The 17,938-nt window shown below is 48.7% G+C and overlaps 1 protein-coding gene across 8 annotated transcripts in view; it reads left to right on the forward strand.

Annotated features, from left to right (window-relative positions):
• Window positions 1-860: 860 nt before the first annotated feature.
• LOC114858124 (RNA binding protein fox-1 homolog 2-like) overlaps window positions 861-17,938 on the forward strand; it is a 30,099-nt gene continuing 13,021 nt past the window's right edge. Inside the window, exons 1-2 of one of the 8 annotated variants that reach the window (XM_029155347.3) lie at window positions 861-1,059; window positions 7,545-7,595. In XM_029155347.3, coding sequence (XP_029011180.1) covers window positions 1,009-1,059; window positions 7,545-7,595 — 102 coding nt within the window. In that variant the 5' untranslated portion in view covers window positions 861-1,008. Of the gene's footprint in view, window positions 2,076-7,544; window positions 7,596-10,112; window positions 10,358-17,938 lie in introns of those variants that run through there. The other 7 variants (XR_003786351.3, XM_055508579.1, XM_029155123.3 and 4 more) reach the window with 7 other exon arrangements.

Below are 17,938 nucleotides of genomic sequence, written 5' to 3' on the forward strand. Positions count from 1 at the left end.
ACGAGTTAAATATGCATCATGCGTGTTGACATGGATGGTAGTGAAAAAAGCCTTTTTAAAAGGTCACAAATGGCAGATCTGGGTTTCACACGCCAAATTATCCAGGCATGTTTTTGTATAAAAATATTTAATTTGTGTTTTTCAGAACCTTAAACCTGCAAATAATGTCTTGGTAAAACACAGGTATTGTGCTACTTTTACCAAGCAGCAGATTTGCATTTGACAAGCAGTGACACCGTCTTGAGCATCACATTTAACTCTATTTATACATTAACATTTGAAGGACCGGGAAGCCAGTTGTTATTAAACATAGAAACACGCATCAGAGTGTAAAATGCAGATGTATAACTCAAAGTCCCGCTAATCAATAATGAGCTATTAAAATTAGCACCTGCTCGCTTTATTCGCGTGCTGCAGCAAATTACCCCTGAGGTATTTTCCTTTCATGGTAGCCTTCGACCACTGGGTGTCATCGAAGCAATAAAAATGCCAGAGGAACATAAGGTTTTCCATGCTGCATGACTCACAGCTGGGCTCGTGTAAAGACCTTGGCCTGTGCGCTGTTGTGTAATGAGTTGGGAACGGATTCTTCCAGAACTGGGCTTGAAAAGTCCAACCATTTAACAGATCTTCTTCTCCAAACACCTTGGGAAGACACGAAACTGTAAATAGGTCGAGCTACAATGTGTACGTTAAGAAATGCCTTCTGGGAGGAATGTGAATGGAAGACGTGCTTGGTTTAAATGGTGGAGGGTATAAAGCGTGAGTGTGAGTCTCGAGGCCACAGGACTCACCTCCGGCGCGCGCACCTCCCCTCAGTGAAATGTATGGAAGCACTGCGGCACCACTGCGTGTATTTGCAGGCTGCATGGCTGCCTGGCTCAGCGTTCAAAGGGAGAGCGGAAGATAGGAGGAGGGGAATGACTACACCGAGAGAGGAGGAGGGAGGGAGGACAGTTTCCTTTCTGTAACACGCTACAAGAACACACCGGGAAAACGCGGAGAGGAATGAAAATAATAGGCGTGAGACTGAGAGAAGGAAGCGCCGCAGCTCTTCAGGTCCGCGCGTGTCTCGGTCGCTCGCCTGTTTTGTTTTGTTTTGGGGTTGGTTTGTTTTTGTTTTTTGTTTTTTTTTTTGCTCGTGAGGGAGAAATCGTTTCGCGTTTGAATGCGGACCAACATGGGGGAAAGCGCGAGCTCCTGACGCGGATCGACTTTCAGTGAACCTCTGCTCCGCGGTGCAAGTCCGTAGCCAATAAGACAGGGAGGAAAAGGCGATAGGGAAGACATGTTGAGGGGCTTTTCTTCTTGAGCTCGCGCTCGGGTGTTGATGTTGTGCTCGCGAAGCAGACGGCGCACGTAGAGGCACACAAAGGCGGCGAATGGCGAGCGGACGGTAGGCATTGCTCAGGAGCCATTAATGGGAGCGCTGCTTATTTAATTGGCCTGTTATGATCCGAGATATTTTAGGCCTCCTAGGCAGCCCCGCAGAAAAGAAATAACACGCTCAGCAAACGGGGGCTCCGGAGCTGGAAACCGAGCCCCGCAGAGCCGTTCGGTTGGACCGCTGCCGCTCGCATGAAGGTAAATACGCCGTTTGTTTTTTGAGAACAAACTTGGGTAGAGATTGCGCTGATCCACCGGGGCAGTTTTAAACACGGCAACTCCACAAAGGCCCGGGAGTAAACAGTAGGAGCTGCGTGACTGCGTTAACGGGCTGTTTTAGCCGCACAGGGAAATCAACCAGGGCTTGACTTTACGCACGAAGGTGCACACGATTCGCCCGTTTTAGCTCCACCAGAGCACGAACGACGGTTTTTTAAATGTTAATGTCGACCGACGTTGCATCCATCATGCTGCCTGTGTCCCGGGGTCTCATGGACCGGGATCGAGAGCTGGACACCATGGCCGGGGTGCATCCCAACGCGGGCGGCGCTCCCGCAGCGGTGCGGGGCATGAAGCGCGGCGACCCGGAGCCCGACGCGCAAACGGCGGCGGCTCTGGTGGACGCGTCCGGGGCGGAGTGCAAGCGTCCACGGATCGACGGCTCCGGCGTGATCGGCGAGGTGGGTCAGGTGAGGAGCGGACTCTTTTTGTCCTAATCCAATGCGGGCACGACGCGAGCGTGGCGCATTGATGCCGTGGCGTGTGACTGCCCTGAAACACAAAGAAACCACCCCACAGCTGCAGCGGCCACCAGTGGGCCCGGGCCGTCCACGCTGCAGGAAATACCTGCACATGTCACACACGAACATGACTGTACGTGTCAGTGCTGGGTAATAGCAGGGATGGTAGTGGCTCGAAGGAATGCACTCTAAGGTCCACTCTGGCCTCCGGGTGTTCACTGTGGGTTAGAACAGCAACTGAAATGGATCCGTTTCCTATTATTTCAACCCTCTGCGTCCACTGGGGATTTTCTGTCGCTGCCCAGACGCCAAAACTCTCCGAGGAGCATCGCGTGTTTTCTGGGTGTCTGTAGAGCCCAGACAGAGCCCCAGCAGTGGCTGGAGAACGTAAACAAACGTGACCTTTCCTATGCAAAATGAACGTGTGCCGTGAGGCCTAATGGTGTGAACCACATTTGGTTCACAATGGAAACTGCGACTCAGTTTGCCTGTGTGGTCTGTGAGGGTCAGGAGAGGTAATCAAAGACTTACAGTCTTATTGGGGGCAGCCAGGATTTCCCACTAGCTTTATTTTAAATGTATTTCTGCTCTTAATGATATTTATTTTCAAATAACTTCAAGTGTATTAATTTAACTTAAAAGAATTTGAATGCTACAAAAATGAATTTGCTATGCTTTTCCTCGCAGTGGATCAAAATAATCAATGTTTTAATATATGGAACAAGAAGATGCTCATGTCATTATTATGCTTTATTAGACAGGGTGCAACTCTCTCTTCTGAGATAGAAAGCAATTCCTCTGCCATGAAAGCACCGGTAATGGAGGTGAAGTGCTCTGTTTGCTCCTGTTTGGAAAACTAAACGGCTGGATTTACATCACCATGCTGTCTGAGAGTGCTGACAGACAGGCGCTGGAACGTAATGCACTTAAAAACAAATGTGAGTGGAAGTGTGTGTGTGTGTGTGTGTAGCCGGAGAAGCACGGATCAATACCTTCAGCCCTAAAATGTATTGAACGTGAGTTGGCTGGACAGGCCGGAAATGAAATCCCACCCCCTCCCTCTCCCAGTTGGTGCAGGAACAGATTTGCCCTATCACTGGCAGTAAAGAGGCTTTGTTTCCAGCTAATGGGATCACATCTCATACTGGAGGGGGCATTATAAGCACACTGAAAAACCCCAGTCTGTCACATTTTAAGCTCCTATGCTTTTCACTGCAGTGGAACAGTGCATGTACGCTCTGTTTACTCTTGTTTAAGTTTATGCTTGTACAAACTGGTGGAGATTTTGAAATAATTTCACAAAAATCAAATGAATAGGGGTTTAATTTATGACTATGAATAAATCTTATATAACTGTAGTCTGAATTTGTGTTTCACACTTCATATGTTGTGTGGAGTGTCAGTTTAAGGTTGACCTTTTAGAAAATTCCTCCCTGTAGATTCTTACAAATGCGGCTTGGGTCTCACACAGACTCCCAGTCGTCCTTCGATCCCACTGAGTGCATATAAAGCACTGACGTACTTTTATTCCCTTTAACATGGTGCCACCATTAAAGCCTGACGTGCAATTTTCCTCCTTTTTTTTTTTTTTTAAATTGGAGCACTTTCTGGAAACGCATAAAACGGCACAAAAAGCACTTATGTAAAACTAATCTCCAGAGGAAGAATACGGCGGCGAACCATCCCCTCGCTCTTGTAAAGTTCCTTTGAACAAACACGCGATAAATCGCCAGCATCGCGGCACGGGTTGAGCTTTGACCTGCAGCTCGTGGCCAACGCAGTGGGGTGTGGTTGCGGTGAGCGCAATCCATTTGCACCACTGCAGCCTAATAATGGGATCTTTCCCACTTGGCCATTGACACTGCTGTTTTTCTCATTAGCTGTTAGGATATGATGTCACCACAGTGTGGGGGTGGAGGCACTCTGTCAGGTCAAATCTGCAAACTTGTGGCAGAGCAGCAATGCATGTAGAAATCAGTGCACGAACGCTGGGATAACGCGAGCGAGCGGATTTAAAAAAAAAAAAAACAAAAACCCCAAAAAGCCGAGTGCATTTGAGCCGCTGTGTTCACTGCAGCTGACCTCCCGGTGCTAACGCTGCGCTTCACCGCCAGTATCGATCCAACATGAATTTTAATCAGACGAGCTCCCAAACAAAAAGAGCACATCGGGCTATTTCTCCTCTATTCCAGCGCAGCACGAGGGAAGCCCTGCATTTTTCAGGGCGACGGGGGGGGGTTTCACGGCAGCGCCCCGCGTCTCCAGACCCACTCAGATTTTGGGAATTGTTGAGAGGAGGTTGTCTGCTCCGATATCCGTCCGGCGTGCTGCTGAGCAGCTCATGTTTTGTTGTCACTGTGTAGGAAGAGGGGCTCTCTTCTAACCTAATAAGGTCTTGCCTCGGGGGACAGCGCTGAGGACAAATGACTTGACTAGGACATTAATGTAGGTGGATCACCCCTCTGTACTTTCATCTCAGCCTCGGCACTGAAATAGAATAAAAACGTCAGCAAGAAAAATGTACTGTCTGTGGGTTCAGAATATTTATTTAGTTTTAGGCTGCGTTTTTTCTGTGATAATTTGCCGGTAGAGATCTGTCGACTGAATCATGTTTGAGAGAGACCAGCAGGGAGACGGCTCGTGTGTTGTTGCCGGGCTCTGTTTGGATGGTTTTTTTTTTCTAAGTGCAGTTATCGTTGCCGTTAAGCGATTTCATGCTGATAAACTGTTCCTGGTGTAGATTAGCAAAATAATTCATGCTTATTTAGCATCTGGACTCTCAGCACTTGTTTATTTTGATGTAATGAAAAAAATCTGTGCAATTACTTTTTATCTCCAGTGAAAAATACATTATACAGTGCAAAGTATGAATAATACATCAATACGCTGTTTAATATAAAGCTTATATATCAGGCAATATACCAAGAATAATCATAGTAATGAAGGCAATTAGACCACATGATTATAGCTGAAGCGATTATCAGATAATCGAAAGAAAATTATCAGCAACCAATCAAGACTAATTAAGACAATGAATCACATTGTATTCAGTTGCTTCCTTTGCTTCGTCCTGCAGAATAGTTTAATGTCTTCCATTGGAATGTTCGCTGGGAAAAATTGTAAAGCACAAGTTGGGGTGTTTGTTCTTTTTCCCCCGAGCTGGAAAAAAGAGCAATTGGAGATTATGTTGTGGCTGCATAGTTTTCTAAAAGCCTTGTGTCTTAAACATAAGGGCCTGATGCGTAATTTAAAGCTACTCTGCTTAAATGTCAAAAATGAGTAGCAGTCAAATGTTTTTTACATCAACGTTGGTCCGAAACGTCCCATATGTGGTTTTAAATCCAGTGATAATGTTGCAATAAAATAACGACGCAATCAATCAATGACCAACAGTTACGTAGTGAGGCAATAATTAAAACCAAATGCTTTTTTGGACTGGGGGCTAGAAGTGATTCCCATGCGCATCCTCTGTTACTGACGCCGCTCTGCCAGAACCGTCAAGGCCGCCTCCAAAATCCACTTTGTCTCCAGCCAACATGCCCCTGAAAAAGCACATGTAGGTTTACTGTGGAAAGTCTGAGGGAAGTGAGGTACAGCGAGGGAAAATAAACTTCATATCATCTGGCCGCCTGTTTGGATGCTTAGCACATAAGTGCCCTGCGGATGAAATGGATTCACATCCTCTTGAGTGTATGGAGTGCCCTGCTTTGCGGCTAGGTAGTAGTGGCATGTAGTTCCACTTCTCCTCCTTTTAGAAAAGCAGCGGTCCCAAGGTACGATGGGAATAGACGCAAGTCTTGTGACCAAATTAGACGCACACACACCACCTGGAGATCAGCAGCCCCCCCTTAACGAATGCGCCCCCACCTCCCTTCTTCACCATCTGGCGACTTTATATCATTTTGTTACTTTCTCCTGATTCGCTCACCTGCTCTCCCTCATCGGTTTCCTGCCTTTGTTTTAGACCCCCTCCCCAGCCGGAGTCAGCTGGGCTTCATTTGTCACTAACAAAAACAAGCCATTACACGTTAACCACAATTAACTGTTTAGCCTGACAGATTTTTCGCTACTCTAGTCCTCCGCTAATGAGAGCGAGACGGATACAGGCGCCGCCGCGCAGCCCTCCCGTCCCTCGCTCCTCCCAGTTTCTTAAGGAAATTGAGCACATGACTCTGTTTATGCATGAGTCATTGTCTTCGCTCCCTCCATCTTATTTTGCTTGCTGTTCATTTCCCATTGTGTTCCTCGCTGTGCTCATATGAAATCCAGATGTTTCCATCCCAGATGTGGATGCGGGCTCGACTTTCCCCTTCGCCCCCGTCTCTGTTTTGTTTTGGGGTTTGTGTTGCTTCATGCCTCTGGTGCCGTGCATTTAAAGTTTGGCCTCACTGTAAAATAAGGTTTATACTTTATTCATGTTATTCAAGCCTGTAAGAGGTGATTCATTATTTAGAGCTTCTACCTCCCGAAGCCAGTGCACTAAGTACATTTTTGGCTCCGAGATAGACCGACACAAACTGCATTTCTCCGTCACAAAGACACTTCCTTCGGCCCCCTCCCTGACCAAGCCGTTGCATTTGGAAATGTTGTGCGTAATTTTAGTGAAATGGCCCCATGGGGTCTGGAGTTAGATGGCTACAGTATTAATCAGGCGAACTCAAGCTGTGAAGCGCACACAGCAAAGTGTTCCCCCTGGGGACAGAGCAGACGTGGGACATTGGTTCCAGATGAAAGGGAAATCAGGGGGAAGGACAGCGAGCGGAAGGAGGGGCTGGGTTGTTTTCTAATCTAGTGATATGAAGCCAGAGACAGGCAAATCTGTTTTCTCCCTTCAAAGCGCGTTGTAATTGCTGTGAAAATCTTCCTTTTTAATGGAATACATTAGCATAAAACCAACTATTTTAGGGGGTTCGGTTTTAATACGTGGCACCAAACAAAATCTTTTTTTGTATGTTGTTTAAGTGCAATTACTCAGCAGCTGTTGGACGTGTCCGTCGGAACGCAGCCGGAGATTGCATCAGGGCTCATGATGGGGTTTCACACCGATGGGCTTCATGCTCGCTGACACTCCTGACCTATTTATGATTTAAGAGCGGCGGCGACACTTGTTCTTTCTGCCCGTCTTTTGGCTCCCGCGCGCATGATCTCACTCGCCCCCGTTATCACGTCTTTACAAGCAGACAAAAGATCCGCCGGGTGGAAAACTCCGGAGGAGATAACGGGAGTGTGTCACTGGTCACAGTTAATTTGATTAGGAGTCGGTAACGACGCCGAACTGTGAAGTCAGGTATAGAGACACCGCTAGAAAACGTAGCAGTCAAGGCGTTGTGAGCTACACAACCCATAATACTTATATAATAGATTCATTGTTTGATAAAAAGGTACTAACCATGTACCCAAAAACCTCTTTTCTTTCAGAACAATGATCCCCTGACCCTCAGTTACCATGGCTACCCGTCTCACAGTCAGGTAAGTGTACAATTACCCCTGAAACACATACAAAAAGCCAACTTTATTAATATGCTGCTATAATATACTCCAGCTCTCTAAACCACAAGGTGGGGGTGTAGATTATAATTTGTCAGTCATGTAGATAAAGACATGCCTCCACACCCATCACTTCCATCAACGTCCTCTGTTCCACCATCCGAAAAATTATCAAGCTTTTACAAATCTAGCATTTTATACCGTGTGTGTGTGTGTGTGTGTGTGTGTGTGTGTGTGTGTGTGTGTGTGTGTGTGTGTGTGTGTGTGTGTGTGTGTGTGTGTGTGTGTGTGTGTGTGTGTGTGTGTGTGTGTGTGCAATCTGTTTAGCGTTGTTTGTATTAGCCTGCTGATTGTGTTATTAGTCTGCTCAGTTGATGTGGTTAATCCTTGGATCACCCGGCGTTCATCCACTCATGCTCTTCCCATAATCCTCTCATCCTTCGCTCTCCGTGATGCTGAACAACCTCTGACTGCTTATCTGCACTTTATCTGTCTTAAGCCTTGCATGCTCTCATTTGCTCCAGTATTAGAACATTTTTTTTTCTTGCCTCTTCCCTGGCTGGCTGTTGTGGGTTTTTTAGAGGATATTGCCGAGCCCTGGAAGCCAATTAGCCAGTTTTCATTTCACTGTAAGATGATACGGCGTTTAACTGTTTCCTTCCATCACCATCATTTTTCAAAGAACAATCCCACGTTACCTCGTGTGATGGGAAGTAAAGAACTCAGTCAAGTGCTCCTTTAGGGAATCAGAAGTGTGAACTGGCCTCTGACCAGGAAAAAAAAAAAAGGCGCCGAGGAGGAAAACAATGCCGGGCGGCGGCGGCTCCCACAACACAGAGGTGCTAAACTGTCAACAGCAGTGTGAGAGTGATGTGATCAAAGGCTCCTGAAAGGAGGAGCCTGGAGAGGTGCAGAAACCTGGATGTGTGATGAGAGACCGGCCCTTCGCCGGCTCTACCGCTCCTTGGAAGCGGAGGCTTTGTGGGCTCTCGGTATTTCCACAAAGGGCCGGATGAATGCGCCACGAGGCTCGGAACGGTGCAGGCGCCGAGAGAGAAAGTTGCCAAATGCGATGATTCTCAGGCGGACGAGCTTCGTCGGGGAGAAACGGCTAACACTCAAGTCGTGTTAAGGCCATTTTGGGCTTTTAGCACACGGGCCCCTGCGTCTACTCCCACGCCCTACCTTAATAATGTTTCCCTCCATTTTAGCATTTCTTAGATGTAAATATAGCATTTCTACCCACATGACGACAGACAAGCTGGTGTTGTGCTTTTCCAGCACATTGGCCAAGAAATTTAATAGTTTCTCAACATAATTATTCTCTAGTCTAAGAAATACTATTTTACTGATACATATTTAAATGCTGACGTTAATCGAAAGCCATACAGTCGTGTTGACGATTCCTTAACTTATTTAAACGTTGTAAAGGTAACATTATGTATCACGTATGCACAGAGAGGTAAATGTACAGTATTTAAGTTGTTTTATTGTGTTGTAGACAAATATTGCTGTAAGAGTTTTTTTTTTAGTTAGTCACAATTAATTATCTGTTCCTGTGGTTTGTTTGGCTTTGCTGTCAAGAAACAACGCGAGTTGTTCGCCTTGAATTGCAATTAGAGGAGCCGCGTCGCGCATGTTTTCCTGCCCCCAGTGGCTGCTTAATTGTCATTTTCCATCTCCGTGAGAAATGTGCGCGTCTTTAGCCGCTGGTTCGCGGTCTGTTGCCGGGCAGGTGGCGCGTACAGTGAGATTCTGGAGCCGCGTTCGCTCCCTCGCCGGGCGCCGTCCGCTTTCAACTGTAGCCGTTTGAACTATTCATAATCCAAAGATGCAACTTTAATGTGACAGTCTCCAGTGTTGAGCTGCATTGAAGTGTTTAAAAATGTTACAAAGTCTGACCTAGTCGGATTGCAGTCGTGACTGTGATGCAAAAGTGGCTCGGGTGTTTATTCAAACATGAGACAAAGATGTAAGACTGCCAGCACATTTATGTAACAAGGTGCTCGTCTGAAAGGGACTACAGAGGAAGAGAGAGTCTCCAGTGGTGCCAGCAGCCCCAGTTAACTTACCTACATGGAGAAAGAGAGCAGGAGAGAGAGAGAGGGAGGGACTGCGACATGAGAAGGGGAGGGGAAAGTTTGCAGGTGTGACAGAGGCAGAAAAGAATGGGGGAGGGGGATGGGGGGGGGGGCTATCGGGGTGAGAGAGGAGGAGAGGAGGAGGACTGGAGAAGACACAGAAGAGATGAGCAGGCAAGGGCACAGCAGCAAAACAGAAGGCTGGGGGTAGAGGAGAAGCAAGGAGCGAGTGGGAGAGGGAAAGAAAAGAGTGAGTGGGAGACCGAGAGAGAGAGAGAGAGAGGGGAAGGAAAAGAAAGGAAGCGAGTAAGCAAGCGAGGCGAGGTAGAGTGACAGGGACAGAGGCCAGCGGAGGAGGAGGACGAGGTGAGGAGGGAGGCAAAGGGGGAAAGGGGAGGGGAGGGGAGGGAGGAGGGATTGGCAGGGCAGGCAGAGCGAGCGGGGGCAGAGAGAGGGAGATTTTGAATCTGTGAGACAGACAAGGGAGACTGAGCTGGTGAGGTGACACAGGCTCGGAGAGGGAGAGAAAGTGAGGCAGCGTGAGAAGAGGCAGAGAGAGCGAGAGAGGAGAGAGAGAGAGAGAGAGAGGAGAGCGGAGCGACGACACTTGGAGTTGTTGCACAGAATACGATGATGGGACTGTACTATCCTTCCGTGTTGTCGGTGAGTGTTCATCTTTAAATCTTTTCGCGTCCTCCCCTGTGCACGCGTGCGATGCGCCGCCGCCGCGTGCGCGGGCAGCGGCGCCTTAATTCACCACTAACAGGCGAGGACTCCACTTGACCCCCTTCTCCGGAGTGGTCCAGTCAGGGGGCATTTCAGACTCGGCGGCCGGTTGCTACGGGGGGAGGAGGGGGACGCGGAAGCTGCCGCCGCGCGGCGTCGGCGCTGGAGACGAGCGGCGCTGAGCGGCCGCACGCCGTTGTTGTGGCAGCTGCTGCTCGGCCGCCCGGAGCCGCGCTGCCGTGTATTATGAGCGCTCGGAGGGATCCGCGTGAGCGTACAGTACGGCGGGTCGCTGCATGCAGCCGGATGCTGCTGCCGATCAACTCCTAGTTAGACGCGTCGCAGACAAAAGAGTGGGACCGGTGGAGGACCGGGTGGAGGAGCTACGGGGGAGAGGGGCCTCCACTTTATTGCCCCTGCAGCTGTCGCTGGAGCCTGCGAGCGACGGGGACAGGTGTCCACCGAACAGTTGTCCCCGTCTCTCTCTCTCTCTCTCGCTCTCTCTCGCTCGCTCCTCCTCGTCCTCCTCGTTCTCCCGTCTGCAGCTCCTCTATTCAGCGAACAACACCTCCTCACTGTAATTTCTGTGTCACACATTTCACGCACAGAAGCTCAAGCACACAACGGGCTGCAAAGTTGGTGCATGAAGTGTCACGTTCATGTCGTTACATTTCATTTGGTGTGAGTCAGGATGACTGTGAGCTTCTTCCTGTGTGTGTGTGACTGTGTGTGTGTGTCCTGTTCAGCTATACCTTGGATTCCTGCTCTCTTTACTGTTTGACCTCTTTTCTCCCTTCTCTTGCTCTCCCTGGGGCCCTGGCAGCTGTTATCTCAATGTTTTCCTTTAAGAGCCCCTGGACGAGATGAGGGGGATGGGCTGCAAAAGAAAGAGAGTGAACGGGAGCAGGAGAATAGAAAATTGATTTTTTTTTTTTTAAATGAAGTGAAGGGACACCCCTTGGTCAGTCACCGAGGAAGCCGGTGGACGAGGGGCCCGAAATTATGCAGGGGACGAGGAGAAAGTCAGAGATGTGACAATATTATAGGTCATCAGGAGAGAGCGGGTTTGCTCAGTTATGCAATTTTAGGCTGTAGAGCTGACTTTGCAGTTGCGTGTGTGTGCGCGCGTGCTCAGTCTTGCCTCATGACGGCTGTAATTTATTAGCTCCTTTCAAGTGGTGCTTTCTGCGAATATTTTCGCTGAAGGAGAGACTTGGACGAGAAGACGGGAGTATTTCGTCAAGCCCCACCTCGGCGCGTGGCCCGAGGCGAGGGAGAAACGCCTACCTGCTGCAAAGCTGCACACAAACTGTGTGGCTTGCATAAACTGTAAGCGGGTCATGAGGATCCAGCCCCCACCGCCGCCAGCGAAACCTCCTCCACCTCCCAAATCTTTTTTATTGATTCTTCGCCGGGTTAACAATGATGGTAGTTAAATGATCCCAATGAGCTGTGTTGCCGTGGCAACTTGCATGAGTCATTCATTTTGTGCAGATTGTTACGACGGGGTGTGTGTGTGGGGGGGCAGCAATGAGGACAACCATTTGAGGTAACCACCTTTTTACGCCGCGCTCCCGAAAAAGACGGTTACGAAATAGCTCGAACCTCCGGCTGCCGCGGCGGCTCCGCCTCCGTGGCAGCTATTTGCATCTCCGCCGGAGTCGCTGCGAGTGCCGAGTGGCTTTTCAAAACAACCTGCCTTTGAAATAGATAGGGGGGTTGCCCTCGCTGACTCTGGATGGCACCGACACGCGACCACGCGGGCATTGTCCGACGACGGAGCCCCAGATGACGACCAAACGGGACGTACCTGTTTTCACGTCGGCGGTGGAGCGAACTCGTCCGTGCGGAATGAAAGCACGTCTGTCCGCAAAGTAGTGTGTTCACCTGCACGTGTGTTTGTCTGTGGTGACGTGTGGGATTCAATAATAGATGCAGACAAATAGTGTCATCATCGTGTGGTTGTGGACTGTTTGCTTTTCATTTAAATCCTGCGCCGGAGCCGCAGGGTCCATTGACACAGCCGCCGAGGAGATGAGGCCGAACGTGGGTAATTCGGCTCACATGTATGTTAAGGGAGTCTCCCAGAAATGGCATGCGACAAACAGGAATTATACATGAGACCTTACAAGGAGACGGATGGGGGTGTGCGAGGAGGGGTTTAGTTTGACAAGCAGACGCCTTACCCTATAAGGTGATGCAAGAGCATGTGGGAGGAGGAGCCCGGGCACCGCTGATATCTTGTTGCTATGAAGCAAATGGGCCTGATTGACATTCGTGGGGGCGGGACACATGCAAGGGTCCCGTCTGGATTTTATGAAGCGTAAAGAAGCGAGGCGCGCAGCAAAGAGAGTGGGAGGAAAGGGAGAACGGCAGCGAGAGGAGCAGGGAGGAAGAGCGAGAGGGGGAGGAGGAAGAGCGATGGAGGGGGAGGGGTTGACGCGGGATGGAATAATTTAACAAGAGGGTGTCTCCTGGCTCATCAGTATGCCGCAGACACTTTGTAAACGTTTCTCCAGCTGTTTGCAGCCTGGGTAACGATGGCGGTGAGTCACAAGCCAGGGTCTGAGGCAACCTCCCCAGTTAATGTGATTATTGAGCCAAGACGTGAGCCGCTGCGAACTGCACGAATCCCATTTTCCATCGTCAAGTTTGTTGAATTAGGCTATAGAATAATGGCCCGAGGCCCAAGAAAGTAAGATCCTGAAATGTCATTATTCATGCGAAATGACCCAGCGCTGCCCTAGTTAGCTGCTAGCCGTGCTCCTCGCCTCCCTCCTCCTTCCTTCCCGTAGTGTTGCGCGGCTGCTGCAGACTAGCACATTTTGTAACATGCCTCCTCAGACACACTTGCTGCTGCTAACTGACCCGAAAGTAAGCCAGCTACAGCTACCGCTCTGAGTCACTGGCTCTGCCTGGCCAACGCATACACTTACACAACCCTCGACGCCTGGCGCCCCGATGCCAGGGAGGCGTACGCACAGGAGCACGCGCACCAACATGAGCGTGACATGTACACAAACAAAACGGGCCGCGGCCACGAGTCGCGTACAGTTTGCTCGTCTACAGGGCAGCACTTCCCTTGATATTGACCAGGAGTGCCCCCCCCCTCCTCCTCCTCTCTCTCCCTTTGTGTTCCTCCTTTTATCCTGCCATCTATGTGCATTTATGCAGTGGATGCTTTTATCCGGATGTGAATCACAAAGGCCACTCACAGTCAGCAAGAAGCCACATAACCTGGCTGTTTGGGAGAGGAGGGAACGGCAGCACGCGGACACACACTGCGTGCGCAGATGCTGGTCTGCTGACAGTGTATCAGGTAGAGATGCGGTTAAAATGGATCTCCTCTGAAAAGGCCAATTGCTGAACACACATACAAGGTTGTTTTTTGGCTTGTATCCCCGCATCTATTTTGGTCTGGCAGAAGGCGCAGCAACAGCCGGGGTTGTCCATTTTCCTGCTAGGCTTTGGTCTGTTTCTGTGCTTCGCGGACAACAACAGCGAGGAGGCTGCGGGGACAGACGGGGGATACGATGCGATCGGCGATGTATGGGCTGAGGCAACCGTATCCAGTGTCGTAGCCAAGATATGAAAACCTCAAGTCCCAGGGTGTTCAGTATTAAAATCCAAGTCACTATCATTCTGTCAGCGTTGCATCACAAGTTGTCAAACCCAAGACTGACTCATGTGCAGTCGAGTGAGTTGTGTCATGAGTCATCAATGTTGGGACTCGAGTACGACAACAGTGGAGCCATGTTGAACACTTTGTTACGGAGTAGGAGGGTAGTTTTCCCAACAAATTTGCTAAAGTAGTGCACTGTTGTGCCAGTGTTCCCCGCACCGTGCACCGTGGCAACGGGCATCCCTGAATAAAGGTTCCCAGGATTTCCTCAAATGTTTTTCGGCGTTTATCTTTCCTTTGTGACCGTTCCAGGCCCAGTGTCCCATGGAAGACAATTAAATTCGCAGCGAGCGGCGCACGCCGTCCACACGGCAGCTTTGGACGATGCCAGTAAACTCCATCGGCACAGCTTGTCGGACCTTTGTGATGTCGGCTATTTTGGTCACGCTTCATGTGCATCTCCAAGTTGCGCTGTGAAGATGTTCCAGGAGGGAGCGTTTGAAAAGGAGCCGTCCTTTTGCCGCGATTCAAGAGTAGCGCGTCTCGCCTCCCTCTGCATGGGCGATCTCCTCTCTGTGCGGCCGCTTGGATCACCTACACACACTTTTGGGTTTTCATACATAGATGTGGAACATATCCTTGCCGAAACTGCTTTGGGCCTAAGGCGTTAGCTCAATTACATGTGCGCTACTCGTGCTCTTGCTAGCATGCTAGCATTTGCATATTACCACAACAAAAACACAACCTGCAGCTGAAGGTGCTTTAAACTCAAGTACTTGATTATAATAAAATACCTGCTTAGCCACTTTACGCTTCCTGTTGCCAGGTGATCGACTCTCGTTTTCTAGCCCAACGCAGCAACGGGTCCAGTTTCTCGCGCTGTAGTCGGTCGTTTAGGTGAGCGTTTACCTGCTGACCCAGAATGACTCGCTCTGCCCGCTATCCTTTTCAGCCTAGGCCGGGCTGATGCAAGGTGAAGTCATGCCGCTCACCATTTAGCGTATTATGTGCTCCGTCTCCAGCGGTTAAGAGCCAGATATAACCTGTCTGATTTCTCAGCCCCTGCTCTTGTTTCCCATCTTTCTGAATCGAGCAAACGTAATGAATTCCGGATGTCTCATCAGAGGATTGCAGCTTTAGTTCACATTATTACCGTCGGTGATGTAACCGTGTGTTTTTAACAACACAGGAAAAGACAAACATCTTTACCATTTTGTCCTATTTATGGTCTGTTTTGGGGCATTTGTTCAGTAATTGCAGCAGAAATTATAACTTCTATTGACAGAAAACAAATTAAATCGAAGCGGCTGCAAATCGGTATTTATGGAGTTCAGCATGTTCACCATGGTGTTAAATTAAAACAGATGATGCATATTCCCTATTGTAGCTACTGGTATTATATAATGAAACCTCACTCATAATGACGACCAGCCTGTGCAAGTAATGAGCAAACATTTCCTGAGAATCAAGGTAAAAGGAGACCGTGCTGCTACAGAAGGAGGCAGCGCAGCGAGGCGGGGATGTGAGGGGTGTTATCATTTAGCAGAATCTTAATTTGGACGCTCGCGGACGAGATTGGAAGAGGGTCATACAGCTGCGGGGCTCAGATGAGCGGACACAGCTGCTATCTGAAACTCTGAATGAAGTTACACTTGGACACTGCGGTCAGTAATCTGGTGGCTGCCTTGACTGAACGCCAGGCGCTGAAGATGCAGAGCACGGTTCCTGTTCAGGCGGCCGAGTGGGTGCTCGTCACCTGTGGGAGGGTTCTAGAGCGGCCGGGGCGACGAGGACGGAGCAGCGGCGTGGACTTTAAAACAACGTGTGGTTAATGTGTGCACGTAGGGAGATAACGGGCGGCTGGCTGTGACCTCAGCCCCTCGGTTCAGTTTGAAGCACTTCACTTAAACTTCCTGGTAGCGTCTCTCATATTATCAGGAAACAGAGGAGAGCTCCCGATTTATTTTGGAGCAATAAAACAGATAGTTTTTCATATATTGTTCTCTTGAAAGGATCAGACACATAGTATGTTACTGGTTTTGTGGTAGCTTGACCTAAATGCATTAAACACGCATATTATTGTCACATTTTGTTTTAAATGTCTGATATGTGTTGTGCAGGTTATTTCAGTCCTGATGATTATTTGTATGCACTGAGTTTTGACTGGCAATACTGGCATTTGAATAACATTTAGTATTCAAACATTTTATTATTAAAACTAGAAGTGGTGTTAAAAAGGTTTAACGATTTCCACCTGAAAGATCTGGATAAATCCTTCAAAGCAAACACTGTCTTCATTTGAATTTGTAACAATGTATTCAGTACAGACGGTGTAATGTTTATTTCCTCCCGTCCGTTTGCTCAGTGCAGCTCGGTCGTAGCCGCTGTCACGTCCCAGTATCGACGTGATCCGTGTCGACCGCGTGCGTCCCCTGGTTTGTCACGGAGTCGAGGGCCGCGGCTAGCCGTGGCACAGGTGTGACGCTGGGAAAGGTCAAAAGCTGGGAGACAGATGGCATGTGCACGCACGCAGACACACACACACACACACACACACACACACACACACACACACACACACACACACACACACACACACACACACACACACACACACACACACACACACATGCTCCCACACACTTTTAACACTCCCAAAGGGACAGAGATCTATTGTGCAACTCAGATGGGCATCGTTGCAGCCTGTCACTCACACACACACACACACACACACACACACACACACACACACAAAGTCAGTGTAACCAAGCAGATGTCTAGTGAGCACAGTCTTTTTAGAGGAGATATTCCAAATGACACAGAATATTACTTTTACTGAAGATTGCTATTTTACTGTCTATTACTAGGTAACAGCTACTAATAGTAATAATAGTGAAAATTACTAATTAGCAGTGGGAGGAGATTGAATATAACAACCATAGGGATATGACAGAGAATAGGATTAAGCAGCCTAACAATGGCAGCTGCAGTTACAAGACTAAATTTACTATAGATCATTTTAATAAACAACAATATGCTAATATTTGCGTCTTTTAAACATGTTACTTAATAGTAATAATGTGAGTTAACGCATGTTGGAGAACCGTTTATCCTTCAGGACTGTGTTTAAAAGGAGCCCAAGCTCTTTACTTCTGTACCTGACAGACTTTTGTATCTGGACTTTTTTATTAGTCCTTCCAGTGGCGTATAAGAGTCTCTGCACCTACAAGAAGCGAGACCTGGACAGAAATGTGCAGAGGGACATTGTGTCCTAATGATTCCCGTGATCCCTCCGGCTTCTCTAGCGCGGCCCAGGTCACAGTTGTTGCTCCTGCTGTACAGTGATCAGCCTGAAGCCTAATTTGTTTTTGCTAATTAGCTTGCTCTGTTAAATATTTAGCATCATATTCCAGCAGGTTAACACGGTGAAGGTTTTTCAAAATAAAACATTTCTATGCGTTGCCGTCTCTATCTAACTCTTTATCCGGTGCAGCTATCGTCAAGTTATTAAAGGATGGGACAGACAGTGTTTCATCTTTTGCAGCCGTGCATCAGAGATAGGCCAAGCCTCTTGTATCAGTCGCCGCCTTTTATCATCCATCCCCCCGTCTTCCCTCTCGCTCCTGCTGTCTCCCTCCACTCTGTTACCATCTAGGGTATCCGTGCCCCACTGCCACCAGGCAGGAATGTGTGTTGCACTGCAGCCCGTGTGCTGTTTGTGTGTCTCCACCACATGTTTATAGGTGCCGGTGTTTTTTTTTTTTTTTCCTCTTTCTGCTGCGGACTCAAATGTCAGCAACGTACTTATTTCTGGGGTAATAATGTGCACGGAGCACTTGGCCAGGCTCCCTCACTAGCAGCGGGTCTTTGTGTGAGCGTTTAGGTGTGTAGGTGTT

The sequence above is a fragment of the Betta splendens genome, chromosome 1 (assembly GCF_900634795.4).
Source record: "Betta splendens chromosome 1, fBetSpl5.4, whole genome shotgun sequence".
Classification (NCBI taxonomy): domain Eukaryota; kingdom Metazoa; phylum Chordata; class Actinopteri; order Anabantiformes; family Osphronemidae; genus Betta; species Betta splendens.